This window comes from Phaethon aethereus (genome assembly GCF_964289735.1).
Source record: "Phaethon aethereus genome assembly, chromosome: 1".
Classification (NCBI taxonomy): domain Eukaryota; kingdom Metazoa; phylum Chordata; class Aves; order Phaethontiformes; family Phaethontidae; genus Phaethon; species Phaethon aethereus.
This window is the reverse complement of record NC_138575.1, coordinates 183,385,639-183,408,681: the sequence shown is the minus strand read 5'-3', so window position 1 is coordinate 183,408,681 and position 23,043 is coordinate 183,385,639. Positions and strand designations below refer to the sequence as shown.

The 23,043-nt window shown below is 36.5% G+C and overlaps 1 protein-coding gene across 3 annotated transcripts in view; it reads left to right on the top strand.

Moving 5' to 3' along the window:
* The window catches only part of TDRD3 (tudor domain containing 3), a gene marked incomplete at both ends in the record, with an annotated part of 104,523 nt that overhangs the window by 74,787 nt on the left and 6,693 nt on the right, over positions 1 to 23,043 (top strand). For all 3 annotated transcript variants that reach the window (XM_081999418.1, XM_081999420.1, XM_081999419.1), the window contains 2 exons: positions 7,252 to 8,090; positions 9,939 to 10,064. In XM_081999418.1, the coding sequence (XP_081855544.1) occupies positions 7,252 to 8,090; positions 9,939 to 10,064 (965 nt within the window). The remainder of the gene's footprint in view (positions 1 to 7,251; positions 8,091 to 9,938; positions 10,065 to 23,043) is intronic.

Genomic DNA, 23,043 nt, shown 5'->3' with positions numbered 1-23,043 from the left:
CTCAACAAACTCATTTTTCAATTTTCTTCTTCAAATATGCATCACATAAGTACAGACCATAGTCTTGTAGTGGTTTGAATGATGCTGTCTAACATCAGGATCACGTGGACTCTCCTCTGCTCACTCTGCATCTTGAGCATCCCACCTAATTTATCTGCAGTTACCCTTGTGTTGTCTTCAGGAGATGAGTGACAAAAGAGATGCTGACTGTGTAGGAGGGTTTGCAAACAATTGCCTTTGGCAGAGGTTTTTATTACTGTCTCATATCAACTCTTCACCCAAATGTCCCTCAGAAGAAGTAGGACTTCAGTGGAGAGTAAGCATTTGTCACAAGCAGAAGGACACACACCCAAACACTTAGGGACCCAGCCCCAGAGACCTCCAGAGGAACAGGGCATTTCTGTGCTTTCAGATTTGAATTTCTGTCCGTCTCTTACTTAACTGTTTATGCTTGAGGTAAACCAGGATGTGTGATGTGCGTGGGTTTTTTGTTTTGTTTTTATACGGTAACATTGTTTGGACAATTTAAGGGCTGGTATATCTTGTCTAATTTCAACAGCTTTTTTTCTTGTTTTAGTCCATTATAATTTATATATACCCAAAATAAGTTAAGGGTTTTAAGTCAATTTGTAATGCAATAGAATAGAATTTAAAAACTATTTGTTTCATTTCTTGGTCACACAATTTATTTGAATATCTGGGAGCAAGGGAACTTGAGAAGAAAAAAGAATCTGATCTTTTGGAGTTAAGGAATTTGTAACATTTGGAATTTACCATTTAGTAGCTATGTTCTCAACAAACACAGTGCCCTATTGACAGTCAGGCATCTGAACTATGAAATAGTTAATTTTTATTAGCAGCTTTACTTGTAAAAATTGAATTTCAGTCAGTGTTAATTGTGAATATCAAGGAAATCGAACTTATTTTAGTTGTAGTATTCTGTTAGCAGTGGTGACATATGTTAGGAGACTTCTGTATTTTTATTTTGTCAGTAACTTCTCTTTAACTATATAAGAGAAAAACATAGTAAATTACATATATTTAAAAAGTAATAAAAAATTATTAATTTTTGTTCCAGTCCTTTAATCCTGTAAATTCAAGTTTATAAGTGAATGCAGTGGCAGAATGTTTTGGGGTTTTTTTTTGCCACTTCTTCATTAATATCATCATCCTCCACAGCTTGTATTTATTTTGTTTCAACAGATACATGAATTCAGGTTCCAGTTTCTCAGTGTTACTACATATTAGAAAGAATGATACTGATATTTATGTAACTTGACAAAGCTCTTGAGTAACTGGGATTTCACTCCATGACATGAAGCATGTGCAAATGTATTATTAATTTCCCTCTGCTTTTTTTTAATCTTTGGCCGAGACGAGATTGAAACAGCTACCCCCAGGGCATGTTCTAAGTCATGCTTTCATAAAGATGCATTAAAATATAATCCAAATTGGAAGATGAAACCCAAATCATTGCCATTGATGTGGGAAGGGCCACTGCCTCTGAGTTTAACTACATTATTAAACATGATAAAATCCATGGGAGAGAGCTACAGGGAACCATACTACTTAAATTCCATTGTGCATGGTGCAGTGCTTTTTAAATTGCATTGGCTGGGATTTCCAACTGCAGCAGGTCCTGCTGGTTTCTTGCAAGCAAGGGATTGTGATTGGTTCTGTACAGTCTTTTGGGGTCATTACATACAAAACCTAAAATTAGTAAAACAACTGAGTGATGGTTTCAAACTGGGAAATAGTAGTAGTCATCTTAAAACTACCCAGCAGATGACAAGAGCCCTGTTGTTAGTTTTGAAATAGATTTCTTCTAGACCACGTTCCCAAATGTCCGATTACAGTTATGATGACTGGGCTGATGCATCTCACTGTTTGACAGAATAGCGTGCCAAATTTTTCTTGTTAAATGCCAAATTAATATTTGTTTGTTACTGCCCTGTAGGAACTACTACTTTTCTGGGAACATGAGCTAATGGTTTGTTGGAAGTGGGGCAAGAAGTAGTAGAAGCAAGGAACAGCAGCTGCAATAGACAATCTGTGATTGTCATCACTTAACTTTTTCTATTAAGGAAGCTCTAGATTCGTAGAATCGTAGAATTATTTAGGTTGGAAAAGACCTTTAAAAGATCATCATATCCAACCGTTAACCGAGCACTGCCAAGTCCACCATTAAACCATGTCCCTAAGCACCACATCTGCACATCTTTTCAATACCTCCAGGGATGGTGACTCAACCACTTCCTTGGGCAGCCTGATCCAATGCTTGACAACCCTTTCAGTGAAGAAATTTTTCCTTATATTCAATTTAAACCTCCGCTGGCACAACATGAGGCCATTTCCTCTTGTGCTATTGCTTGTTACTGGGGAGAAGAGACCAACACCCACCTTGCTACAACCACCTTTTAGGTAGTTGTAGAGAGCAGTAAGCTCTCCCCTGAGCCTCCTTTTCTCCAGACTAAACAATCCCAGTTCCCTCAGTTGCTCCTCACAAGACTTGTTCACCAGCTTCGTTGCCCTTCTCTGGACACACTCCAGCAACTCAATGTCCTTCTTGTAGTGAGGGGCTCAAAACTGAACACGGTATTCGAGGTGCGGCCTCACCAGTGCAGAGTACAGAGGCACAATCACTTCCCTATTTCTGCTGGCCATGCTCTTTCTGATACAAGCCAGGATGCTGTTGGCCTTCTTAGCCACCTGGGCACATGGCTGGCTTGTACTCAGCTGGCTGTCATTGACCAGCACCCCCAGGTCCTTTTCCGACAGAAAGCTTTCCAGCCACCCTTCCCCAAGCCTGTAGTGTTGCATGGGGTTGTTGTGACCCAAGTGCAGGATGTGGCACTTGGCCTTGTGGAACCTCATACAGTTGACCTCAGCCCATCAATCCAGCCTGTCCAGATCCCTCTGCAGGCCCCTCCTGCCCTCCAGCACATCAACACTCCCACCCAACTTGGTGTCATCTGCAAACTTACTGAGGGAGCACTCGGTCCCCTCATCCAGATCATTGGTAAAGATAGTAAACAGAGCTGGCCCCAGTACTGACCCCTGGGGAGCACTGCTTGTGACTGGCCACCAACTGGATTTAGCTCCGTTCACAACTCTTTGGGCCCTGCCATACAGCCAATTTTTTACCTAGTGAAGAATACACCTGTCAAGTTTTCCTTCAGTTTTTTGGCGATCAGGCCAGGTAGCACAAATTCATGAAGAAGCTGTAACATTCTCGTCTCCAGGCTTTTTCTGTTGACTACTCTTGACAAAGTGGCATTTACTGTTATTTGGCAATTTCCATTTGTGAATGGGTTGTGCTTGAATGTAAAACAATCGGTTAACATTTCTTGCTCATTCAAGTCTGTTGTGTATGATGTAGTCCCCTGGGAACCTTTAGCACAATAACTGCATCTTTGTAGAAGACATCAATTTACTAGATTTTATGTCTCTTAAGGTGAGAGTTGGAAAATGTCCACTGTTTTGTGAGCAGCTTTTGCATGTCACAGTAAATAGACCCAGGAAAAAAAAATGCTCATGTTCACTGTGTTAAAATTCTGCAGTCTCTTTCCATGCTGCCTAACATGGAGTTTTAGTTTAATTTTCCCATACTATTTTAAAAAATTCTGTAGCTGAGAGTTCCAACACACTTTAAGGTCATCTTGTTGCCTTTGTATCATAATCACATTATGTTGGGTAGAAATAATTTATTTTATCATCCAATAGTCCTGCTTTTGAAAATGATAAATTAGAATTTTGTTTGTTGTTCAATAGATCTACAACAGATGGCCTTTTCTATTAACATACTGCTAAAAATTTCTGTTGCTTGAAAAATGGAGGTAATAGGAATTCTTCCTAACTACTTAGTCCTGGGTGTAGCTATTCATGCCAGTGTTTAAATGTGTTGCTATTTTTTCTTAGCAGTTACTCTGTTTTAAATCTCCATGCTTTTTTGTGTAACAGTGGTTTATAACTCTAAATTAAACTCCTCAAAGTCCTATTTTGTAGGTAATTTTTGGCAAGTAGATGAATAACATTTCAGTTCTGAATTATTTCTTACTAGATTTTGAAGATTAATATTGACTTTCTAAAGAAAGAAAATATTGTCTCATGTGAGAATGATTGTAACTTTTTATTGCAAAGACAGGTCAAAGGTGGAAGAAGGGTAGAAAGATACAATCTGTGCAGCTGTGTGACACAAGTAGGTTGCTCAGAGATCTATTAAAGTCAGATTTTTTGGTGTCTAGTAAAACTAGTTATTTTCATTAAGGTGCCTAGGCAATAGCTAAGATTACTTATTACATGCTATGAAATTGAATAGAAATTTCAGTAAACTTTTTCCAATTGTAGAAGACTATGTATATGTTTCAGTTTTTCCTCAAGGCTTTAACTAAAGTATTATAACTGCTCTATGTGCTTTGGGGTTAAGTTTTGCAATTGTACAGAGTCCTTGTATGTACTAGAAGCTGTCTGAAGTGACTACCCATCTCAGCTCAGAAGATGTTTCTTCATTTAGAAAAACGTCAAAGGACAGCTCTTGAGAGGAGAGTCCTGAAATCCTGCCAACTAGCAAAATATTGACATGCCCAACCTAGGCTTTAGTCCATTTCCACTTTTATAGTTGGAACAACTTTCCCCTATGTGAGTGACTTTGTTTAATGAATTTCGTTTTACAAAATACTAAATAAGATGATTTATAATGAAGTATTTTAGAATTTTATATGCATCTTTAATGTTGTACACAAGACAGTAAACATTCAGAGGTCATCAAACAGTTCAATCGTTTGATGTGTAGTTAACGTTAGGAACAGACATGAGACTCCAGGTTGGGAATAGGAGGGATGGAAGCCCAAGGGTCTTACAACAAGAGGAGAAGAGGTATAAATTAAGAATGTCGTGAAGGAAGACTGTTAGAAAGTCTGAATGTTAGTTCATTTCTAACTAATGTTAGTTAGAAAGATGAACCTGTCTAGATGATAAGAAATCTAGAAGATTGGTATGTATTATACAAAAGTGGAAAAGTGTAATGAAGATACTTACAGAAAAGTTACAGATATAAACCAAAGAAAAACAGTACATTCATGTTCCACATGGAAAGGAGAGATCAAGAGGTACCTGTAATCTTGAAGGATTTAGTCTAAGGAAAAAAATAAATTTAAATGTTACCAGATTTAAGAAGTCATCTTGTATTATAAAAAGAACATGAATATTTATGAAAATCTTGGTTCTTTCTGAGTAATACATATTTACATATGCATTTAAAACATTATTGGCTTAAAAGTCATAAATTTTGCAGTAAGGTGTATTTTTATCAAGATTATGATCATGCTAAGCATTATATATGCTTATGTCACTTTAAAAAAAAAATCACTAAGTCATTTTAGTCAAACCTTTCTGAATTCTAAAAATTAGAATGTAACATTGTATGTTAAATTGAATGTATGTTTTTACATACATCAAAAGTATGTAAAAATAAAATTAGATTTTTATTAGCCAATTTAGTCAAGTTGGTAAAAATTCTGTAAGCTATTAATAATAATGTGATGCTTGGAAGGATTTTCTTTTTTTTAAAGCTAAACTTTGCATTTTAATTTTAACTCTTGCCATGTAGCAAGCAATTATGAAAATTGATACATTTCGTGTCACTTATCAGCATTCATTGTTTCTAGTGGTAACAGGTAAACTGAAGTTCTTATTTTTTCCTTCTCATAGAGCATACTCAGGGCCAGGCAGCAGAGAGCCTGAGTGCATAGTCCTACCAGGCCTGTGCACGCACACCAGACTCATGCACACAGTATATACATGGCCAACTGTCATGGATGGTCACAGGCAAGAGAATGACACCTTTGCAGGCACCCGCGTGAAACAAAATTGCTCATATAAACATGAATCACTCTAATGGATTTATGCTTTCCTTTTCAATCAGGTTCAAAGTCTGCTAGGAGATCTCATTCCCAGACAGTTCCATGCACACAGTCACATGGGTCTCTTCTCGCCCTTAGACCCTTGACCTCTGGTACCCATCTCAGATACCTCTTGTCCAACTTGCTGGCTAGTACAACCGAAAGTTGTTGCAGGAAGGTTACGTGAGCGTACTTACATAGGTCTGTCCATTATTTGAGCCCAGACCTGTGGTCTCTCTGGTTAGATGGCCTTCAGACCCATGCTCTCTCTAGTATTTAGCTGCCAGATCTTTCTTGTCCCACTTACCAGTTTACACTGTCTCAAGTTTGCCAGCAGGTTTAGAAACATATCCCCTCGCACACACAGTAGAGAACTTAATCACAGAGAAGATTTTTAGAAACAGAAATTAATGAGGAGATGCAACAGGCTACAGGGATCACATGCAGGAGTTGGCCTGGCAAGTGTATTGACCAGGAGCCTGCTTACTTACAACTGTCCTGTTTAATTTCATTCCTTCTTTATTTTCTCATGCTTATTCCTCCTGGATTCATCTTGATCTTTCCGCTCCTTTGGCTCTTCACCTAAATATCCCATTAAAAATTACTTGTTTGCCTAAAAAAATTGATTCCATAAAAAGTTTCACAGATCCCTCCAACTCCCCTTCTTCCCAGCATCCGATAGCAAGTTTACTCTTTCTCATGAGATCCATGGTAATCTTGTTTTTCTGCTAATCAGTTAGAGTTCTGGTTGAATCTCTTGATGAAGGTAATGGTTGAGTGCTTCCTGTTATGGCTCATTGATCAGGGTCTCCAGAATTCTGGGATTTGTTACTATTGCCATTATCTGTGGTTTGTCAGCTGTGTTCATTTTATGGCTTCTATTTCTTGCCTTTGTCTTTCATGCTGAATAGCTGCTAAAAAGTTATTTTTACAGAAAGTTTCAATTCAGCTTGAAAGTGTTTCTTTTTTCTCCTCGTTTTCCTCCCTCTTCCTTTGTCTATGTTGGAATTCTGTTTTTCTGTCTTAAATGGATGTTATTCAAGTGAGTTATTGATGTCCATAGGGAGAAATTAGTAACCTCCTGGAAATTTATGCCCAGCTTTTCTCATACTGGTAGGTGGCTTGGTTCTAAGTACCTGGAGTAGTGTAAGTTTTCCAATAACTAGTAATTACAGTTCAAGTGTCTCTGCTAAATTTTCTGTGTACCATTCCATTTCCGTATCACAAAGGTAAATACTGCATACTTTTCTAAATAATACTGTTGCTGTATCACTTAGGGTCTGAAATACTATTTCTGAACTATGTTTGTGTGAAATATGTTAGTAATTGAAATAATTTTTTTTCTTTGTAGAACCAAAATTGCAATTTCAGCCACCACATCAAGTACAGCACAAAGTTATGAATACAGAACAGAATGGCTTCAAAGAGAATCATTCAAGACACATTTCTCGCAATGACATGAGACAACCAAGGAATGAGAAACCCCCTCGTTTCCAAAGAGATATTCAAAATTCAAGGCAGGCTTTGGAAAGTGGTGGGTTACCAAGAAACAGAGGTCCTGAACGGCACAGCTCTTTAGAACATTGGACAGATGAAAAAAATAAAAGTGACAGACATTATCCTAGAAATGATAGGCCAAAAGATTTGGGTTATCCCATAGCCACTCACCAGAGTGACATTACTTTCAAAAAAAGGGATAACAATATGCAAAACAGAGTAGGCAAAGGGGTGTCTTTCACGGAATTCAACGAGAACTCTGCTGCTCAAGATCCCACAGACAACAGTAACCAGAGACGTGGGAAAAGGGAAAACCAAATACACAGTTCTGAAAATTTTTGTGATAGGAAGGCACGAACAATAAGTAGTGAAGCCTTTATGGTAAAAAGCGAGCAACATTTTGGTGTTAATAATGATTACCAAAATCCTGGTAGAACTGATAATTTTAATGCTGTACTAAATGGAGGTACTGAGCACCATCAGAAAGGAAGACGAGTAGGACCTATCAAATCATCAGCACCCACTACAGTCCCATCTTTTGATGATAAAATGTTGTATTACAACACCGGTCCCAAAAGGAGATCTGGGCCCATCAAACCAGAGAAAATATTAGAACCATCGATTCACACGGAGTATGGAAAAAGTTGGAGACCAGGGGATGAATGTTTTGCTCTTTATTGGGAAGACAACAAGGTATGCTTTTGCCAAGTGAGAAGTACCTCAAATTGTACATGTATTGTTGTCGTATGTACATGTGGGAGATTTACCACGCTTTTTTATCTATGAGATTGTATTCATTGCGTGAAACTTTAAGAGCTTAAATTAAGTCATCTTGAAGGTGATTGTTTCTCTCATTTAGTTGGAGTTTAGGGTGATTAAGCTCCTAACTGAAGCATTTGACTTAAGTGCCGAAAATTTGAAGGGATGAATATGGATCTAGGTGCCCATGTTCTTTTCCAAGGAACAAGAAACAGGATGCTGTGCTATCTAGAATAGTCTGTAATGGTAGATAGGTAATGCCTTTTTCTAGAAAAAGTCAGCATGCACCCTCTGCTATCGCAAGGGAAGACCAGCGTCTGCAGGAACAGGGCTGTTTAAAAAAACTCTCTTAATTTCAGTTATCACAGAAAGGAAACAGCAAAAGGCTTTTTTTTTATTAGCTGAAGAATTTGTGGAACACATTACTTATGTTGCGTGATAGTTTTGTTTTACTGATTTTTAAAAGTTTGAATAGTTCATCTGTTTTTTCCTATTAATAAGATTTCTCTTGTGGCAAGACATTTCCCTTTCATCTTCTCCTTTGCTAAAAAAGTTTGAGGCTGTTTTCTTTGATTTGTTATTATCTATTCAAGAGTTCTCTGTCACTATTCTTGGGTAGTTTCTTCAGTTTTTGACCCTTTCTGATAATCTGGGAACTACCTTAAATGTTCTTTGAATACCTTTTACTCCCACCATTTTATGTCTTTTTTTTTTTTTTGGTTGTTATTTTCTGTCATTTTTTTCCCCCCATTTTTTTACAGGGAGTAGATAGTGTTAGCTCAACAAAATAACTTTATTTTTCTTTCTTTTTTTTGTATGACTAAAACATGATAAGGCATGCAAAATTTTTGGTACTAGCAACATATAGTGAGTTGACTCTCTGAAGTAGGAATATGTAGCTTGGGTGGATGGATTAGTGTGAAATGTAGTAGCATATTATGGAATTATTTCCTATTTTGAGAAGCATATTTGTATTACTGTGAGATGAATTTCTGAAATTCTGGACAGTATGAAACTTGCAAAATAAGTAGATATTACGTAATCTCTGGCTGTTACCTGAAAAGCATTCATCACATTAGAAGTTTTTTTTGAGGGTTATTAGTTTTTTGGTAGTTATAATAAATGCTGCTGCTCACAGCTAGGACAGTTTTGAAATGTGATGATAAAATACAGTACTGAGCTTAACCATATTAGGAGGCAGTGATTTCTTTGTGTTCAGTAAGAGAAAAGTTGATTGAATATCTTCAAGAAAGCTGATGTGTGGTTGCATAAATGTTAAAACCCCCGTATTTTGTGTTTAGAAAAAGGACTCTTTGAAGGGGCAGTTTTATCATTTTTATCAGATTTTATTATGTGTTAAAATAGGTATATGTTAGTATGTACAGTGTAGGTGGCTAATAGGCACTTCTTGATGCATGTGTTTTAAGAAAAAGTCTTAAGTACACTTCTCTATACAACAGCATTTGTTAGTGATTTATTTGTTCTGCTTTCAGAGAAATGAAAACAAGTTGTCTAAATGTTCACTCTAGTTTCATAAGCTGCATATTTTCTCAATGAGTATTTTACATACATTCTACTGTGTCCTTGCAGTCTACCATGTGAAAGTTATAATACATCTGTTTTAATAGCTGGTATGAATCTTATTCAAAATATAATACTGACTAAGGCTAAATACACACACGTGTGTGTGTATATATATATGCGAAGGTAGTTGTTGAGCTGTTTTGGGTATTGTGGTATTTCAGGTAGTATTTTATGACCTTTGAAAATTTCTCTTTTAAGTTCTACCGGGCAGAAATTGAAGCTCTCCATTCTTCTGGGACAACTGCAGTTGTTAAATTCTGTGATTATGGAAATTATGAAGAGGTGCTTCTCAGCAACATCAGGCCTGTTCATGCAGACACATGGGTATGTCATAACAAATTGTATTAAAAAATATAAACTACGTAGTCTGTACAAAATATGTAACCCTTCTGAAATTAATGCCTACTCATGCAGAGTGCTAATTGCATGTGTAGGAAAATAGTTAAGTGAATACATGAAGAAACTCTCAACTTTTAGTTGTCTATATGAAACTTCATAAAAGTGTATTATCATGTGGTATTCTTCCTGTATAATAAATACCAATTGTATTGTTTGAAAATGAATAACTGACCTGTCAGCCAGTTTTATGCATATTTTCTCTCTAAAACTTGTTGCTTACTCTATTAAACACAGTTTTCTGTTTTATTTCATGTACCTTGTATGTTGTTCTGTAAAGGTTAGGAAACAGTCTTTTAAAATATATATTCTGAAGGTTTTTACTACATGTATATGTACGGCTAGAAATAGATTTCTGTATCACTATTTTGTATCATGGTTTCATTCTTGTTTCAATGATTTCTTCTTTGCCAAATATTGTGGTGGAGGTATATGCCTCAAAATCTGTTTTATGAGGTTTAGAATGTATTAGCCTTATGGAAGTTGGAAATTTCAAAAGGCTTTATTTGTGAATGTAATGGAAATAGAGATACTTCTTGATTTTTATTTTTTCTTAATAACAAGAGTGCACAATTCTTTGCTGTTTACTATGAAAAGCTGCACAAAAAGTATTCATATTTGTATATCGATTCCGTAATGATGAATTGACTGTGCTTATTTTCATTTACTTCTGGGTCATATAGCCATATTACTACTGCTGCATAGGCTGAACAGTCAACTACTGTTTCCTGCCAGTGGTATTTTAACTTGTGTTTCTGCTGTAGCTCTCAGATGGCCTCTGAGATGGCCTTTTTGTACTTAAAAAGATATCTGAAGGTCTTCCCAGCTGATGTGTTGCTGTTTCTGTGAAGATTTACTGCTTCTTTTTTTTCCCCTTCTTTTTATCACAGTAGCTGAGGTGTAAGGTGCTAATTTCTTACTGTATGATTGTACTGATTTTGACCCTTTTTCTGGGTTAGTAATCAGCCTTTTCTTCACACCTCACACATCTTGGAGTGGCTTTTATTTTACTTTAACCCTCTGAAAGTTGGCTCTTACAGTCTAAGAACTTGAGCTGGTGTTAAGACCAAGTTGATCCAGTAGCAGGGTGCCAACCTGAAGCAGTGGTCCTTCCTGCCTCTTCTGCCTATTTTTGACCACATGTTCCTCCTGTTCCCTTTCCTTCCATGTTGGATTGTCAGTCATGTAGCCACAGGATGAGTTGAAAGAGATGGACCACTTTTTCCACCCCCAGTTTTATTTGTTTTGTTTCAGAGTTAGTTTGTTAAGGCTGACGCAAGATGGTGGGACAAGGTATGGAGAGGGGATTCTGCCACTGAAATATCATAGTCCTAACATCATGCTGCACCCTGATATTGTCACTGAGACTTCCGCATTTGTTACTGGGGAGAAATACAGATTTTTCCAAGGACCTTTTGGTCCATACAGAAATGAGAGATACCTTTCTTGAGGTTCTTTTTGCTCTCAAGGGAGCCTAGGTGAATAGTGTAAATTCAGACAACTAAATTTAGATCATTATAGTTACATCATTATAGTCAACCAACATCTTCACAGTAAACAAAATTTTTATGTTTTCTTTCCAACGTTTTACTGTTTTCTTGCTAAAAGGTCCTTACAGCTATAGGATTTTTGCAGGAGAAAGTTGATTAGCACCTTGCTCTTCACTTTTTTGTGTTTGGATGCTAACTCTAGTCCTCATTATGCATTTGCAGTTCTTAATCACCCTTTGGAGTCATGCTCTGATACTCAGGTTTGTCTTCTAAGCTGAACACTGTTGGTCACTTTTCTTTGTCTCAGTGTTCATATTAATATATGAATCTAGATAGCACACACAAATGCAAAATGAAGTTCTCATGCTGCTTAATACTTAATTCTTTGTCATAAGATTTAAGTAACTTTGTGATATTTTCTCTTTACAAGAGAACAAAACAGATTTTAAACTGACTTTAGTAATTACTTTTCTTTCACTGGTTGATGTTATCAGCAACAATGAACTTACCTTATTAGAAGTGTTGAGTTTTATTTCAGCCTTTCCAGATAGCTAAGTCTTTCTTAGCTGTCTGTACTCAAGACATGTTACTAATGTAGAAATATACTGCATGTGAGTTCTGATGTCCTAATGTGGCCAGTTTTTCAGACTCCTTTTTGAAAGAGTTGTTGATATTAAGAAAAGATTTAGGGAATTGACTTAAAGGCATAAATTCAGTCTGCATGTTAGAATTGATTATTCTTTACTCTTCTCTCCAGCATACTTTTTGGTACTCATATGTTGGATAATTTTTTTTTTTCCCCAAAAAATATAAACTGGTATAGTATACCAGTATACCAAAAGTATACCACTGGGAGGAAGGAAAAAAAGGCCAAAAGTTGCTCAACTAGTCAGTTGAAAAAACAGCCAAAAAATCACAATGACCTGATTTTGATGACGTGACCTTATTTTGGTGACATGACTTATTGTTTAAGCACCTGAGTTTCTGGTCTACTTTTGGCAACCTTTATAATTATCAAAAATAGTAAATGAATGAAAATTCTTTACATTGTTAGTAGATTTAATATAATTTTGTTTTCACCTCCTTCTGGTTAACATTCTGCCCTCCATTCTTGCTGATTCTCCACTACAGAACTGCACTGCATTAGTACAAGTTGTTGTGGTTTTGGTGGTTTTTGTTTGGTGTTGCGTTTGGGTTTGTTTTGTTTTTTTTTTTTTTTTGCTGTAGATGGAATCTGCCTGATATTCTCAGGATACATTGTGCTTTCCACCTTAATGGGAAAAAGTGTTACTAGATGATCCTAGGAGTCCTTGATAATTGATTGTATACTGTCTGTCACCCAGTTTGCCCTGAGTCCTTCTGAGTCCCTCTGACAGCTAACATGCTGCTATTTATCTTTCTGACGGCTAGGAGTATAGAAGGTAAAGCTGTGTGTTACATAAGGTAAATCAAAAGCTGGTGGGGAATTTTTTTTCAATAATCATATACAATACCCATATAAATATATGTAAGAACACTAAAACTGTTTTTCTTTTCTTAGTGCTTGCAAAATATGTCTTAGGTATGCGATTCATAAATATTTTTAATAATAAAATTACATTTGGATTCCACTGTTTCAGAGTTCTTCTAAGTATCTTGTATGTAATGCTACAATACTGTATCCTTCTATTTTCCTCAATGTAGCAGTGGTCACTTAACGAAAATATTATAATCCCAATGAAAAAAAATCAGTGAAAAGCCATTGTAGAAATAAGAACTGCTTGTTTTTTCTTGTAAAATATGTAAGATTCTTCTAACAACTGAAAAGCATGGAACGTTAAGGGCCTTTCTGACTCAACAGTTTGTTCTGTGGAAAAACAATAAATAAAGTCAAGAAAATACTTTAAACACTAAGTCTTAATTTTATTCTCTAACTTGTAGGATTTTCTTTTCTTAATAAACTATGAAAATGTGTAGCCTAAGTGCTTATGTTGTGACATTTTTTCCCCAAAGCCAGGTCATTACTTTCTCTTTTCCATTCTGCGTTTCCTTAGTCACCTGATAGGCCTTGTTCTGGCATTTACACTGTGATTACTCTTCTTTTTTTGTTGTTGTTGTTTTCTGTTATTATATGAAGGAAATAAAGATTGTAGTTTTCCCACATGTATATATTATGGCCTTATTCTGATGACTCTCGAAAAGAGCTAGATATATATGAACTTTTTGCTTACAGTAATTCACTTAAAAACACTAATTATGAAGTGAAGTCTGTAGTTTAGCTTAGTTTAGCTCTTCCTGTATCTTGCACTGTGTGTCTGCCTAAGGAGGTAAGAAGGCAAAAATTATTATTAAGGTTTGTATGATCCTAATTCTTCTACAGTCTGTTTTGTTCTGTGGCGGCTGAAAATCCGCTTTGCAGCTTTCCTCATCGCATTCCTCCAGTAAGGAATGAGTTGAGGAAAGAAAATAGCAAAGGATCTTGGATTACGGTTAATTCAAGCCAGCAGACATTTGAGAACTTAAATTTGGTAATGTTGTGTCTTGTACCGCACAGAGCTCTAGGAGCTTCTATAGGTGTTGAATTATCTTAAACTACAATTCAGGGCTTTCTTATACTTGTCCTGTGTTTCAGGTAAGTAGAGAAGTAAACTCCTGTGAGTTTTCTGAAGGTGTTTGAACCTCTCTCCAAGCAGTGTAGAGAGCAACACTGAAAACCTCTAAATGGTGAAGGCTTACAGCTGCCTGTAAGCTGGAGAAGACTTTTGCTTATCTGTTTTATGGAGGTTTTGAACCCGTTCTTTTGTCTTGCTTTATGACAGGCAAATACTTTCTTGAAGGATTGGGTGCAATTTCTTTATGGCTCTTTGGCCTGGATGGCCTTGGCATCACACTATGATCTTTTTGTGTTGTGTGTCAAGCGGGAAGTCTTTCCCACTGAATACTTAGGTAGGAACAGTAGATAAATGTGTCTTGGTTGGATCTCTTATCTAGCTTCTGTCCTCAGTGACTACAGTAAAAACGAGTCTATTAAAACAGAATTGTACAGTCTAATTACACCAGTTCTGTAGAAAATATGTCTCTAAATAGTTGCATCAGACAAGAATTTGATGTCTTCAGTTCTTTGGCTTCTGCATTGTTAGGGAAATCTATAGCATAATTTTACAGTTCATAATTACTCATTGACTAAATGAATTAAATGACGGCTGAGTAGTTTGGACTGCCCGTCCTCCTGAGTGGTCGTGCATATTTCTTAACTTTAATCTAAAAAGTTACTAGTGTGGATTTAGTTTCTACAAAAAGCTATCTTTATGCTTTATTAAAAAACTTCAGATTTAGGCAGTTATTTTGTTGAGACGTGCCTCATTTTCCATCTCACCAATATATGGTGATTTCAGTTGCCTCTGTTCTGCCAGGGTAAAAAATTGATTTCATAGTCTATCCTATTTTTTTTTAAATTTTCTTATCCAGAGACTTTTTTTACTTACTGCAAATATTGCCCTAAGTTCCATCACAGGTTTTGCAGAGTGTCGCCATACATGTCTTTACACAGAATTAACCTTCAAGTTCTGTCAGGATAATTCTTTATATTATTTATTTATTTCTCCATCCTCCTTTTAAGAGGCAGTATTTAGAGACAAGTGTTGTGGAAAGCATTTATGCTGATAAATACAAATACTAGTAAGTATTTTTCTTTAGCACATCTATCCTATGAGAAACTACATAGTTTTTCAGACTTTGGCTTGGTGTACCTGTGTTGGATATAGACAGACGATAACAAGTTAACTATTCCTCTGAAAGTTACTGGCCCTTAGCTGAAATGTAGTATCTGAGATTTAAAGGTGGTTAAGGAATGTCATGTTACTTTTTAATAAACTACAGGCAAATTTCAGTTGAGAGGAGGTAATTTATGCTAAGTGGGCATAAAACAATGGCTTCAATTTTCTGTCTGTATCATTAGGCATTGCAAAATATGTTTGAGTCTTCCACTTGAGCATTTTATATTTATCAGACTATGAAATACCATTGCAAATTATTGCCAGTTATAGAGATCACATTCTTCTCGGAGTTTGTAGTTACTGAAAAAAGTTGTGACGGTTAAGCAGGATACTTGGAGCATTACACTGTTCTTCTCCTTCATCCCGCTCTTTGTTATTAAATGCAACTGCATAGAGCGATTATTTGGAGACTGCATAGGGGCTTCTTAGAGTGTTATTTTAAGAGAGTCTGTTCCTCACTAAAGACCTTTCTTTAAAGTGACTTGCAATTTTGTTTTGAGGTAGCATAGCTTAGCCTGTTCGAAGTATTGTGTTTGGTCCTGTTGTCACGTGATGAAAGTTCTTCAGATTCTTGTTTTTAGGCTTCTGAAGGATTTTATGCTCGGATTTCTGTGTGTTGCATGTGTTGAGGTTTAACGTGTTGAGTATGTAAAAGAAGTTTGATGTGTCTGGACTATTCCTGCCATCAACATTTCTCTTCTGATTTCCCTGTCTCCTTCCCATTTCAGTGTTGTGAGTTTGTCTACATTTAATAGATTAAAAGTGGAAGAACTGGCGTAGTATGTAGATGTAGTACTGGCGTAGTTTGCAGATGACACCAAGCTGAGTGGGAGTGTTGATCTGCTGGAGGGTAGGAGGGCTCTGCAGAGGGATCTGGACAGGCTGGATCGATGGGCAGAGGCCAACTGTATGAGGTTTAATAAGGCCAAGTGCAGGGTCCTGCACTTTGGCCACAACAACCCCATGCAATGCTACAGGCTTGGGGAGGAGTGGCTGGAGAGCAGCCCGGCGGAAAGGGACCTGGGAGTGCTGGTTGACAGCCGGCTGAATGTGAGCCAGCAGTGTGCCCAGGTGGCCAAGAAGGCCAACAGCGTCCTGGCCTGTATCAGGAATAGTGTGGCCAGCAGGAGTAGGGAAGTGATTGTGCCCCTGTACTCGGCACTGGTGAGGCCGCACCTTGAATCCTGTGTTCAGTTTTGGGCCCCTCACTACAAGAAGGATGTTGAGGTGCTGGAGCGTGTCCAGAGAAGGGCAACGAAGCTGGTGAGGGGTCTGGAGCACAAGTCTTATGAGGAGCGGCTGAGGGAACTGGGGTTGTTTAGTCTGGAGAAGAGGAGGCTGAGGGGAGACCTTATCGCTCTCTACAACTACCTGAAAGGGGGTTGTGGCGATGAGGGTGTTGGTCTCTTCTCCCAAGTAACTAGTGATAGGACAAGAGGAAATGGCCTCAAGTTGCGCCAGGGGAGGTTTAGATTGGATATTAGGAAAAATTTCTTCACTGAGAGGGTGGTCAGGCATTGGAACAGGCTGCCCAGGGAGGTGGTGGAGTCGCCATCCCTGGAAGTGTTCAAAAAACGTTTGGATGTGGCACTTGAGGACATGGTTTAGGGGACATGGTGGTTCTGGATTAATGGTTGGACTTGATGATCTTAAAGGTCCTTTCCAACCTAGTGATTCTGTGATTCTGTGAGTATTCCTGACTGATTGCTTTCTAGGGAAGAGAGACATGATAATGTTGGCTTGATATCGCAGAAGAGAAGCTATGACAAACCTAATTTGTAGTGGGGTATGTGTATATGATTCCCTCTTAACTGTATACAGTGCATGTTAAATAGACACATTATTTAAAGTCCTGCAGTTTCCTTTTGCAGGCATGGTTAATGTCGGATTGCTTGGGGGTTATTTCTTGTTTGATGGCTTGCAAGTATTATCAGTAATAACATCTGTAAATGAGAAATCTTCCATAATGTAAGGTGATTTCTTCATAGATGTTAAAGCACATGAAATTACTCCTTTTGGGTTTTTTTGTTTGATTGGGTTTTTGGGGAGTTGGGGAGTGTTTTGGGTGGTTTTTTTTGAGATTTGTTTTTTCTAGTTCTGTTGGCTTACTTAGAGTGAATTTTCCAAGGTTTGTAACAATGACAAGGACTCTACTCATGCTCTGTTTTCATCATATTGATAATATAATTTGCAGGTTTTCTTTCATGTCCCAAAAGATACATTTATAGACTGTTATTAAATGAGTGCATGTGGATGTCTGAGCTAGACATAATTGTTCATGCTGTCAAAAAATAACAGCAATTACTCAGAGTTTCTCAGAATATCTTTAGAGAGCATAAAGAGAAAAGGAAATATTTTGGTCTGACATTTTTCCTACAAAATTTGCTTGCCTTCTCAGAACTTAGTATATCTAGATTTTCGAAGTTTTGGAGATGTCGTATTTGCCTCAACCTTACACAAAGCATTTAGTATCTTTGCTACGTTAGTCAACATGCACCTTCTATTAGTATAAAGCTTACTAATTGTTCTAATTTACTGGGGGGGGTAGAATGTAAAAGGTTTTGAGATTAATTCCATATTCCTTTTAAAAATTAAGTGTGGTGTTGAAGAGCTTTTTGCCAAAGTGGAATACCTATTTCTCTAATGAGAGCAACAATTAGTTAACAAGAAAACAATAAATACGTGATATTTATATAGAGGTGGGAGTTTTTTCCATGTTTTGTGCATTTATTGTGTATATCCCACCCACTGAACATCAGACATCATAGGATCTTCTAACTTGGGACACGCTATTGTGCAGGAGGATATCAGGGAGTGTCTTCATTGTTCAGAAAGATTGTTTCTGGTTCTCCTATGCCTATGAAGCACATTTATCAGTGGTCCTTTCTTTTTGCTTTTGTTCTTTCATTACCCTATACTTGCTGAGCATTTTGGTTAGGACCTAGTTGGAAATGTGGTTTCTGACTTGTTACTGGAAATCTTGAGAGCTTATTTCATGTAGGTTCATTTACAGAATTACAGAATTTCAGTAGGTAGAAGTTATTTTGCTGAAAAGGTTTGTGTAGTTACGTCATAGTATCTTGATTTCTTTTTTAATTTGTTCCTTGTGTTGATATGTTTTCTGATCTCCTGGGCATTTTTGTTCTTTCTCTACATTATATTTGATCATATAGGACTTCTACCCAGGGTCAAGTGGCGTATACATGAAAATGAAAACAGTGGTGTTTAGCTATTGCAGTGATCTTTGTTCCTTTTCTGACAGAGCTCCCTCAGTGTACCTTTTCACTCTTGGAGAATGATGAACCTTCCTGAGTGCTAGGGCTGAAAGTAAAATTTTGCAAGATATTGGATGTAGACATCCTGGGGCTTCTCCTCTTGCTTGCTTTCTTCTTGCCCCGTTCCAGTCTAGCTTCTTTTCCCTGTGCATGTAATCAACCTCCTTTTGATGTCTGACACCCTTTAGCTTGCATCAGCAATCCTCACTGCTGGGTGTTGAGAGGCTCAGCCGTTGGAGCATGTATACGAGCATTGACATTCATAGAGTTTCATCATCGCAGTCCAGGGAGAGGAGAGTCCCCAGTGAGAGAGTTCTCTTGCACAAGTTTCAGGCCATTTAAAGGAGGGTGCTACTCAACAAAAGTTGATCTCTTGACCTGGAAAAGGTCTTCCCTTCAATATCAGAGAGCAAAGGGAAGTACTGCAAACAGGAGTAAATTGGTGTGTGGGTTATTATGTAGTGCTTTTGCTTTTCTTACATATGGAAAAGTTTTGGTTTTTTTAACTTTGGTCCTAACTTATTGACTAATTATTTGCAGACTTAAACACTTGTTGAAGATGAGATTTTAGAGCTTTGTTCTATCATGTTGCAATTTAAAAAGTTCCTAATGTTTATAAGCATATTTTGCCCATTATGATTTTTTGATCCTGTTGTAGAACTTGATGGGTGACGTGGTCTACTTCTTTTGAAGTAGTGGTTAATAATGTAAAAAATAGGTGCAATTCAGCATATTTTATTTTCAAATGTAAGCATAAAGCATATATATAATGTAGAGATCCTGACTTTGAAGTGAAGATACTTTTTTTTTTAATGGGGCTATTCTGAGTTGCTTCATGGGCAGTTCAGTTTTAAGACTTTCTTAAATTGCTGTGTCCCTGCATCACCTGTAAGCAGTTTTGATTTTTTTTCCTTTCATTAAGGAGTTGGGTTATATTTGTGTGTTTAAAATTTTTCTCTATATTTACTTAAATATCTTTTGCCATGTATTACTTTCTAGGGTTTTTTTTGTGTGCAGTTGGTCATTCTCAAGTAAAATCACATAGGCATTTGTTTACAGCAAACACGTGTGTGTTTGACGTTGAGGATTTGTATGCCAAATTTTGTAATGTGTGAGTGTGTGCACACAGCATTCGGTTCCACCTAAAATGTCACCAAAACTCACTGCTTCCTTCTTTGGGTTTTGATAATGGTTTTGTGCCGTAATAGCAGAGCATTAGATAATTTCTCATACTATCACTTCGTGTTTTCTTTCTGAACTTTTTGTTGGCAGAATTTTCTGATTACATACTAAAATAAGATCAACAATACAGCAAATACAGAGAAGTATAGTTTTACTTAAAAGTGCACTGAGTGCTGAAATTTTTTCCCAAGTCTATGCAAATATTCCTTTTGGGTATATGTTTAGGACTGTGTCTGTATTACCAATGAAAAACAGACCTATCCAAAGGTCTTCATTCAACTTGATGTTCTGAAAAACATCTGAATACTTTATTTATTAAAAAAAAAAAAATCTGGGGAGAGGGAAGGTCTGAGAGTTATATATGTGAGGGATGGAGATGATGGACCCTTAATTTGCCTCACTTTTCCAAAACTGGCACAACTATTCCTCATAGTAACGTTACTCGTGACGGCACATAACTGCTTATAGTGGTTACTGTTACTGATATCATGTTGTTAAATTTATGTTAAACATTTCTACTTCTAGTTTGTGGTGGTGGTCTTGCTGAATTAAGAAAACTCAATGCGTCTGCTGATTGCGTGTTATTTATATAGCAGATCTCACTTCAGTGTATCTGCTTTTCTTTTAGAAATTATTAAAAATAAACCTTTAAATATTTATAGTTTGATATCATTACTACTCAATGTGATGAAGCTGTTTACTAACAGAATGTGGTATATCTGTTTAGTTTTGGAGCTATGATGTGAATGGCTTAAATATCTATTTCTAAGGAACTTTTAAAATTCATGACTTTTTTTTTTTCTGTGTTATGAACATGGTGACAACTTGCAGGAGGGAATGTTTGTTTCAAGCACAAACCTCACAAGAAAAGTTGCACATTTATTTTAATATGTGCCACGGGGAATGACTGCAAATATGAACAACTTGTGCAATACCCTTAAGGGGAACAGATAAGCTAGCAAAATGTCTGTGGCATAATCATGCCCCAGGCTTACATTATCCTAGTTTTATGGAAATGTATTTGGAATGTAGTTTATTTAGAAAAGGAGTGAGTGCTTCGTTTTCAGAGTTGAAAAAAAACAATGGTGTACAGAGAAATGTCTGATTCCAAGTTGACTATTGTGTTGCTTTTAGTGGTCTCAGGTTTAAGTAATGTAATTCTTTTTCTTGTCCATCCATCTATTTTCCATTTCTTGATTTTTCTGAAGAATCTACAAATTTTCTGTCACTTGGTATCTAATGTGTATTGCTTCACTCAAAACTCGATGTATATTGTCTTAATAGAATCATTTAAAAATTAGCTGTGTTAAAGCTGAGCTGCTTTTGTTGCAGCTTACATTTTCAGCAGAGGAAAAATGAGATAAATCTAATTCAAAATGTTAATAGTGTATGTCCATTTTTTTCAGGATTACTGAAACATTATAAATTTAGTATCTTAAATTAATGTGTATTAAGGCTTTAATTGAGAAATTGCTGGCCCTGCAGAATGCTCTGTAGATTTTTACAAAAACTGGAGAAGAAAATATAAGATTATTTGGCTTCTGACGTTTGGTTAGTGAAAGTCAACAGAAGAGATTTATTATCATTAATTTATTTCAGGTGCTAAAGAAAAGACTGCTAGGGAAACCATTAACTGAATTTCTCTGTTGCATAAAAGGCTTTGTACAGATCTTGAACGTAGAATGTAACGTTTTATTCATATAGTACATCAAAATCTCATAGAATTTGTGAAACAGTAGGAGAGAGAAAGATGGCACTAGTATAGTAGGTTAAAATGTTATGTAAATGGGTAGGAATTATTCTGGACGTATAGAGAATGACAACAAGCAATAATTGTGTAGTTGCAGTTCGAAGTCTTGGGAGTTTTTTGGTAATTCATGCAGTACCATACAGCAAGTCAATTATATCCTTTTAAGGACAACTAAAGTTATGTTAAGATTTTGCAGTAAATCTCTCGGTAGTTTCCATAACATTGCTATTTTTGTCACCAGTCTTATATTGTATAATGTAATATAACATTTTACTATAGTGAAGCTAAAGCTAAAAGCTTCAGCAAAGCTATTGATGGTTTAGATGTAAAAGTCAAATCGCTTGTAACGTCCCATATGTAGCTAGGTGCTTAGGGGGTTGTCACTTTCAAGTGGGAGAAGAACGTGCACGCTACGTAAAGCCTTTGCAGTTGTTTATCCTGCATATCCTTTACAGACAGAAAATAATGCCAGTGTGTCAATGCAGTCAGTAAGAAATATCTTTGAAGTCCAGTGTAGTTCCTCCTACTGATGGAGATGAGCTTCCTTACTGGAAGTGGCCAAAGTCAAATTTCCTCAGGCATGTACTATTAGAAGGAGTTTTAAATTAGATTGTACTAAAAGTCCTAGATAAAATTTACTTTAAAATTAAATTCTCTTCTTTTTGAGCAGATCTTACAGATTCTTTCCAATTCAGGATAAAAGACTGTTGCTTTTTAAAAAAAAAACATTTAGACAATATGCCCAAATATTTCCAGTGTATGTGATCTATTAATCTCTCAGTGTGAGAGAGAAAAGTTTGGAAAAGCACATGTAAACGTTTTCTTTATATTTTGGGATTTTTGTTCTGCATTTATGTGAATAATTTAAAGATGTATTCTTGGTGTGCTGTAGGTTTTTGAAACACTTTTCTAAGAATAGCCTATCAAAAATTTTCTCATCCAATACAGAAGATAAAGTGCTTATTTAGCTTTTTCTTGGTCACATCAGTAAAATATATCTGGATACCTAGAAATATGCATATGGAGAAAGATAGAGGCAATGGAAGGATGAAAGAAAGAATGTAGCATGACAGTCGTTGTTCTGTCTTTGGGAGTTAGAAAATGCATATTGCCTTCCATATGTTTTGTGAATTTTATCCCTTTCATTTGTGATTCAAGAATGGCGAAATACCTGATTCTTTATTTTTGAATTGTCTTTGCCTTTCTCTCACTTTATTTTCACAAGTGCCATGTGAAGTTATCAGTTTTATTAGAACTTAATGGTTTTGGCCTTTAGGATAATTTAAAATTAATTAGAAATCTGGACCAACTATTTAAAGTTCTAAATTTGCTTACAATCCGTTGCAATTATATTTAAAAAAAAACTATCATGCTGCTTGAGTTTTAAAAAATTGGAGCAGGTCATGTTTACTAAGAGAAGTAAAAACATAAACCATAGAACCAATGAACTCTATA